General features: G+C 40.2%; 1 protein-coding gene across 1 annotated transcript; it reads right to left on the bottom strand.

The window, feature by feature from the left end:
- Positions 2,099-7,188, bottom strand: LOC109835397 (protein HOTHEAD-like). Its single transcript, XM_020403373.1, has 6 exons — positions 6,996-7,188; positions 5,781-6,129; positions 4,244-4,557; positions 3,652-4,037; positions 2,724-3,292; positions 2,099-2,354 (listed from the first exon to the last, which is right to left on the bottom strand). Exons 1-6 carry the CDS (start codon positions 7,054-7,056, stop codon positions 2,300-2,302), a joined length of 1,734 nt encoding a protein of 577 aa, XP_020258962.1. The 5' UTR covers positions 7,057-7,188; the 3' UTR covers positions 2,099-2,299.

The raw sequence follows: 8,128 nt of genomic DNA, 5'->3' as shown, positions 1-8,128 counted from the left end.
AGGGCGACGAGATGAGATAACAGTTTTGATGGGTCGTTCCTTACTGGAGGGGGATCGGCGTTGGTTGTTGAGCATTGGTTTTGGTTTTGGAGCTTCGACATATTTGGATCATCTTAGTCATATGTTGCCGACTTTTGCGTGTGTAGATTTTAGATTTGGTGGAGCTGCTTTAGATTTTGGGTTGCGTCGGATATTTAGTTGCCCAGTATTTGGTCACATCGTGGATGTGAGATTTGATCCGATTACACGTTTGGGATTCAGAGGTTCGTTTGATTATCAGTTAGGAGCTTCTGATTTTGTTCTGAGCAGGTATGTGGTTCGTTTGATTATCAGTTAGGAGCTTCTGATTTTGTTCTGAGCAGGTATGTCATATTTGACTCTCGGTAGGTGGAGAGTGTTGATCAGATCATTGGGATATCACAGCGGGTGGAGGGTGATGCTACTTTATATTAGGTGGAGATTACTCTACATACCCCAGATCATACTGTATCGTTTGGGATTCTAGCTGAGGTGATACAGTTTGGAGATCATTTGGATTTGGATGCAGATGATGAGTTGGTTTTGGATTCGAGTGCAGCTGGTGGACATGTATTGGATACGACCATTGGTTCACCTCAGGTGGAGGTGTTTGATTTGTTTCAGTTTGGGGCCATTGGGAGCGCTATCAGTTACAGATCTGTTAGTGATATTGGTGAAGAGTTGTAAACTTTTCTATTTGATTGAGGGCCTTTGGAGGCCGTTTGGATGAACTACATGAAGACATGATTCCTTGGGCAAGAGGATACGTAGGCAATCATCTATGAAGCAGCCGGTTTGGTGAGTTGATACCGACATTTGGAGTTTGTTCGTATTCTCGTTTGGGTTCTCGACTTGTTATGGATTGAGTCCGTTGTCGTGGATTTGTTCCACTTCGTATTGGACGCAACAAGTGAGACGTTTGGTTGGTATTGGTATCGGCTTAGTTTTGGGAAAACTTCGCTAAGGTGGAGAATTGTTGGATAGCAGGTTCCTAATATGTTTCCTAATTTGTTTTGGTAACAGGTTATTGGGATTCCTAATCTATTTTGTTTTTTGTTTTAGAATTCCTAATATGTTTATGATTTTAGCATTTTAATATATATGGAATAATTGGAAGAGAGAATTAAGAAGAAAATTTGGGATATTTGGAGCACAGAAAGGAGGTATTTTCTGAGCTATTGGTTAGAGTTTTGTTTGGAGAGAATTAGAGATTTGTTGGTGAGATTAATTGGTGAGTTTGAGTGATTTGTAATCTCAGTTTGTATTCTTCTTCTCTATTAGTGAAAAACCCTATTCCCTTCTTGCCCCATGGACGTAGGCAACTTGCCGAACCACGTTAAAATTGGTTGTTTGTGTTTGTGGCATTGATTTGGTTCGTTTGGCCTTCTCTCGACGTTCGTTTGATTTGATTTCTCATAGCACGTTGGTTTGGTTGTTTGGCTTCCGCAGCGCTCAACATCAATGATTCACAGTTCTTTGTATATGTATCCTTTACCGCGTTATGAACTCAGTCTAACTCTACTTGCAGGAAACTTGAATCATTTTCGGGGTTTTAACATTCACAGTTACTTGTTTAACTTTTTTTTTCAACTTTTTTTTCCTCATTTTAATCCTCCTTGTGATGTTTAACCGCCATACTATTTCTGTAGTCTTGCAATTTTCATCTTCGTGATGCTGCTCTAATCACACTGACCAATTTTTGGTGTGATAGCCAAAAAAAAGTTGCAATCTGCACAAGATTAAGTGCATTTTTTTTTTGTTTTTGTTTTTATTTTTTTTATTTTTTTGGGTCTTTAAATACCGCAGAAGCGCTGAAAGACTCTCTGTACTATCATCACTTGCGGATAGACCCCCTTAGTTCTGAAATTTTTTTCGACTCTTTTACCCCCAGGAGACCTCAAGACACAACAGGTCTACTTGACGAAAAGCAATTTCCTCTTTCTCCAAGGTAAAAGTGTCAAAAAAAATTCACTCAAGGGTTCTATCCGCAACAATAGAACTATAAGGGATCTATCAGCCATTAATGATAATGGAGGGGTTCTATCCGCAAGTAACCTAGAAAAATATGCTAGAAGAGAAAAGGAGAACAAAACAGTTCATCGATCAACACCTAAAGTACAATACACTACTTGCATTTTTAAGACACCCCAACAGATACCAACAAAAACACACAAAATTCACTATGCTTCAAGCTGAATCACACACAGAAGAAGAAGAAAAAAGAATAATGCATAATCAAAGTTATTTTCACTTGACAACTAAAAATCTCCATCGGCAACACCTACACCCCTGCTCCTCTCCCCAATCTTTCTCTCAGCATCTTAACCCCCATGTATCTGTGCATCAAAAACAATTAAATCATAATTAGCAATCAAATTTTAATATAAAAGAATTATAAAGTTTGTTGAGCCCAAAATGGAGTGAGGTTATGAACTTATTAATCATGGAATCGATTGCGAGCAGAATCAAACAGTTGCAACTGCACAGTTACAACTTTAAATTATAAAAATTTAAAAACTGAATCAAGTGGTTGCAAGCGTAGCTACATCTATTTGCTGTTGCAATGTTCTAGTTGCAGGTGCACTGTTCTACTTAGGATTACGAAATTTTGACATATTTATCTTTATTATGCTTACCACAATTCACTTCATTTGGGCTTCCCTAGAGTTATATCAACGCAATTTCTAGTTTGTAGCGTGAATTACCTGCCCATCATCATGACTGTTGCTTGAGGATTTGTCCCGGGTGAATCCACATAGGTCGAGCTATCGATAACCCGCAATCCACCAACCCCAATAACCCGATAATCTCTATCCACCACCTTCCCTACATGACATCCTCCATGATAATGCCATATCGTGATCACAGTATCCCTGCAGAACTGCTCGAGGGACGCTGTATCGTTAGTGTGCTTCGGTATCAGGTTCACATTGGCCTTCACACTCATATTAAGCAACATCTGCGTCGAGTAGCCAGTATCATCGGTTAAACCAGTAATATGGCTGGTTCTCACTATACGTTCAATAGTGCGAATTCCATAAACACAGCGTTTGAGATCGTAAGGGTGCTTGAAGTAGTTGAACGTAACGTTTGGGGTCGTGTCGACGTCTGAGTCTATGAGGCTCAGTCTCCCTTTAGAAAGAGGACCGTCGATTTTTCCCAATATGAATCCACCTTGAAACACTTCGCGGGGAAGTTGATGCTTGGTTCGTGCATATTCTTTAGATGCTGCGAGAGTTCTGTCCTTTGGAGGAAGGGTAGAGAGCTGCCCAATCTGACAATAAAGACACAAATTGTCACTGACGAATTCTAATTTTAGAAAGGGAAAAAAGGTTAATTACATAAAATCCCCGGTACTTTAAAGTGTTTTGCACATGACGGCATGAATTTTTTTTGTCGCATATAAACTCCCTAAACTTTGGGGTGTCTCACAAAACCACCCTGAACGTTACACGTTTCTGATCTCTCACATGAACCCCCTACATGTAATTGGCCCAAAGCTCTAGGGCTTACGTGTGATTAAAAAAAGTCAGAAGGTTATATGCGAAAACGTCTATGTTCAGTGGGGTTAATTAGCCAGCCAAAAAAAAAAAAAAAAAACAACAACAACACATGAACATAAAGGAGCTAAACCTCTGCAGACATTATTCCATGGTGGCATTGGATGCTATCAGAGGACTGACCGAACCCGCTGCTCGCCTCGATGAACAAGCCAATCTTGGTGATCCCGACAGTTTGGATCAAGGATTGCTCGACTGGTTTCTTTGTCGGTATGAAGATTGTGTTCATAGGATTGTCAGATAACCCTTTCCCAACGTGAAAGTTATCGAGAATCACCGGGATCTTCAGCTTGTTTAGGTCCTTTTTCGGCCCGATGCCACTCAGCATCAGTAGCTGAGGACTACCGAGAGTACCCGACGACACAATGACTTCGCTCCCGCGTCGATATTTGAGGAAAGCTTTGTGTTGCTTGCCATTCTCATCCTTAAAGAGAACTCCAATCGCGCGTGGTCTTCTCCCTGTGAAATGTGATATTGTACAGTCATAACGATCCTCTGGGAAAGGAACCGATATCTCACATTTACATGTAACATTTCTCGCATTTTATTCTCTCTTTATCACAATCAATAGTATGTGCTAAGACCCGCTTTGTCTGTTTTTCCTTTTATATTAGCCCCTTAAATCAGAAAAAAAAAACCTAAAATAAAAGAAAGATTGGGTTTACCCGGTGCTTGTTTGAAGAGAATTTTCTGGACAGTGGCATGGAGCAAGATGTGGAGGTTCTCGGTATTGCCTGAGGAGAGGAGATCGGCAGCAGTGCTTCGGTAACCGCGCTCATTGAAGATTGTTCCGCCGACCTTGGTACCATAGAGGTGGTCATATGTGTATCCATTGAAAGGACCTATTCCGGCTTGTAACAGGCCGTCCTTCACTGCTGCTTGCCACGGCGCGAGTTTGGGCTTGTGCACAATCCGGTCCTCGATCCAAGGGTAAGATTGGTTCACCAATTCATCGTTCCAGCCAGCATTTCTTACATATCTGTTGAGATCAGTGCACGTATCAGTAAAATTTAGAAGCTAACGGTTTTGCACGTAAGTAACTTCTTTTCAGTTTACTGATATCTGTTGCATCTCAGGTATTCGGAACCATTCAACCGCTGTTGTTCGTGTAATATTGTAAACTTGGTCATCAAAGACGGATATGGTTGACACTTCAGATGAAAATTGATGGGGATCACATGTAACAGAGGCGGATGGTTCACATGTATTTGGGTCAAAAAGAGTAACAATATCGATCGTGGCAACATTCGACGAAGACGTAAAAAAGCTGGTTCGTCAATTTGTGTCATGCTTTTCTTCAGGGAAACCTCACACGAGTACTGAATCACCCACATCTTTAAATGAGTTCATGCTTGCCTTGTTTGAACTGCAACCGCACTGTTGGCTAAACTTAAGGAAACATCTCTTTTTTTAGTGAGCTCATAAATATATGGACAAGGACTTGGCAGAAAGGTCACTTATGCTGCTGATCAGAATTAAGGCATGAAAAAAATTGGTGATGTAGTCAGTTACATGACCACATCAATAAATATTATGTCAAGCTACTCTAGCGTGCGTTACAACTTAATTACTCGAAATAGATATAACTTTGGTTATGAAATGCCCTTAAATGCAAAAAGACGCAGCGGGTCCTTACTCCTCAATACATGCAAGCAAAGGAAGAACCAGGAAAGCTTCAATGACTGAACCCTGTGAAGTAGATAGGAGGGTACATTTCACTAAACCCGGCTGAACTTTGGGGGCATTTGCACAAAAAACACACACCTGAACTTTATAAATCAGAGAAAACTCGTCTGAACTTTTAAGATTACACTAAACAGCCTGAAGTATTGGAAATTCTCATAAATAACTTGAGGAGTAGTAATTTTGAATGTTGACGAATCAACGTCCTCGACGAGAATTTGAATGAAAAGCATTCATGTGGGAGAACAAGACATAACGCACCGTAGTACATATTGTTGCTTTGAACTTACTACCCCTGTAGTTTCATTGTTGCAGATATACCTCTCGGATTATTATTATTTTTTACTCCTTTACCCTCATATACACTTTCTAATAATGCCCGGGGGCAACATCCGGCAAAATTTCACCAAGGGTAAAAGAGTCAAAAAGTTAACTTACGGTCTATTTGCAACAATGAAACAACGAAGCAATGACGCTGAAGGGGTCTGCGTGCAATTAACCCAAATACAAATCACGTACCTAGTGCTGGCTCTTGTGTAGAAGCCAGCATTGATGCAGGTCCCGCCGCCCAAAACACGGGCACGGGCGTTGATGACCCCGTCAGTTGAAATGAACGGCTGAGCTGCAGAGCTCGGGGAGGTATCGGCTAAGGATATATGGAAGTTTTGCATATATGAAACATTGAGATTTCCATAGGGCGAGCCTCCTCTCTCGAGAATTAACACACTGTAATTTTGAGAGAGGGTAGCAGCCAAAGGACACCCTGCTGTTCCCCCTCCCACTATAATGTAGTCATAGCGCGCTTGTGATGCTTCTGATGAAAAGCTGCTGGCTTTTCTTAAATATGGCTCCCTAGTGAACTCACTCCCTGCAAACATGAATAGATTTTACAAGGTTATTCATCTACTGAAAATTGCAGCCAAATAATGTAGGATTGAGTGTAAGGATGCACCTCTCGATGTATGGATTGGGCTATTCTAATGGACGACCCGCTCCATTCATCATGATTTAAATGTCTTCAGAAATTTATAAAATAAAAATCATGATGTTTCAAAACTTCTAACACATTTTTTATTATCTCTTTAGTTGTATTGTCGTAAAACCGTTAAGTTTACAATCACTTGATGCATGAGTAACTACAATCCACCATGACTAGTTTTTTTTGTTTATACACCATCCAAAAGATATAGATAAAAATGAGCGGAGCGATTAAGTAATTGCATATAACATAATTTTCAAGGTGCATCCTTAGAATCAATCTAAGGCGGCTCCTGAGAATCATACTTCCTATAATATATATGTGTGTGGTATGTGTCAGGATCACTTATATCCTCTAAACTATTTTATTAGCACTTACACCACTGAAGCTCGGGATAAAAGGCAATATACATCGAGTGATTCCCACATGACAATTCAAACAAATATGAGAAATGACATCGCCTGGGATCGATGTATACGTAATTAAACCCTGTATCTTAAATTAAAGGATGGACCAGAAGTGAAATAGGGACTGTAAGTAAGGAAACCCATCTCACTTGTGTCTTTGTTAATCTGAAATTTTGTTGCGGGAGCATGTAAAAGTAAAAAAAATGTGACGTTGCAGAATGAAGCAGAAGTGAGTTGGGAACGAAGTTAGAAAACCGATCTCAGCTTTGATATTTTGACAAATTAAAGTGCACCAAAAGAAGAATGCTGGGTGTTTTACATGAAAATGGCTAGTAAAGAGGAGAATACCTTGAGCTGATACCAGTATGATGAGCACCAATAAGATTTGGAGTATTTTTCTTAGAGCCATGGTACTGAATCACAGTCAAGCTCCCTCTCTTTGACCTCTGTGTTTCTCTTAACCTCTCTCACCAACAAGGATATATTTATAAAAGAGAAAACAGTATTAGGAGACTAGCAATGCAAGTATACAACTCTTCCTCTACCTTGGCATTTAATGATGACATGAATGCATTGCACTGTTAGCAGTAGGAGAAGCCAAAAGACCGACACCGCATACCGATAAGTAATCACCCCCCCCCCACTCCCCGCACCCCCCACCCCCCGGCCGCCCGGGCCCCCAACAACCTATTAAAATGTTGCCCACAATTAAGCTCAAACTTCGGTTGGGAATTCATATGAGAATGATATAAGGACCTAAAAACAGAACAAGGAATCCACATCCTAGGTATGGGCTCATCATTGGCTCCTATCTCATTGGGGCATTTCTTTTTTAGCGTAAGCTACGCATTGGTAGCGATCAGGATTTAAATATCATTTGGTCCTTCGTAATTGGTGCTCAGCTGTGCAACTTTTGATAAACTACCTGGTGGTCGTATTAGTCAGGTATTTAATTTGGTGTATGCATCAAAGACTGCGTGTCATTGAATCAGTGCAAAATACGGAGATACAGAGATTAGCCTACTGATGCGTGGATTCTTCTTTCCTTATAGCGAGGACAAGAATCAGTGGATAGTTTTCGACAATTTTGCGACTTTTCTATCATGGATTCCTTCCACTACATCAAAAGACCGAAAGTTGTCAGATTTTATAGGTATATAGTTTATTATTCTAACATGCCCCCTCAGGTTCAATGTTCATGGGTCGAATCCTGGACTCAAATATGTTTTTGAATTTGTGACCGATGGGAATTTCACTTGAATTGCTCTGATATTTTATGTCAAAGATCCCAAACGTTACACCAAAAATGCAAAAGCACCAAAACTCTGAAATTAACATGACAATTGAGGGTTAAAGGTTTATAGTTAACAATTTCAATGTGTTGGTTGTTACGCAATCTACCTAACCAAATCTACTGAAATTCAATTAGGAGGAATGATTCTGCCAGGATGTAATTTTTTTTGGTGTGGGCTTTAAGCTAT

This window comes from Asparagus officinalis, chromosome 3 (assembly GCF_001876935.1).
Source record: "Asparagus officinalis chromosome 3, Aspof.V1, whole genome shotgun sequence".
In the NCBI taxonomy this organism is placed as follows: Eukaryota; Viridiplantae; Streptophyta; class Magnoliopsida; order Asparagales; family Asparagaceae; genus Asparagus; species Asparagus officinalis.
Note: the sequence above shows the minus strand (reverse complement) of the source record. Positions and strands in the feature narration are given on the sequence as shown.

Bases quoted from the DNA above. Each gene is read 5' to 3' on its own strand.
- LOC109835397 (XM_020403373.1), bottom strand. From the start codon at position 7,056: ATGGCTCTAAGAAAAATACTCCAAATCTTATTGGTGCTCATCATACTG. The intron at 4,558-5,780 runs GTACGTGATTTG...TGATCTCAACAG, and splicing joins TACACAAGAGCCAGCACTAG to ATATGTAAGAAATGCTGGCT. The intron at 3,293-3,651 runs GTTTAGCTCCTT...CTTTATTGTCAG, and splicing joins ATGGAATAATGTCTGCAGAG to ATTGGGCAGCTCTCTACCCT.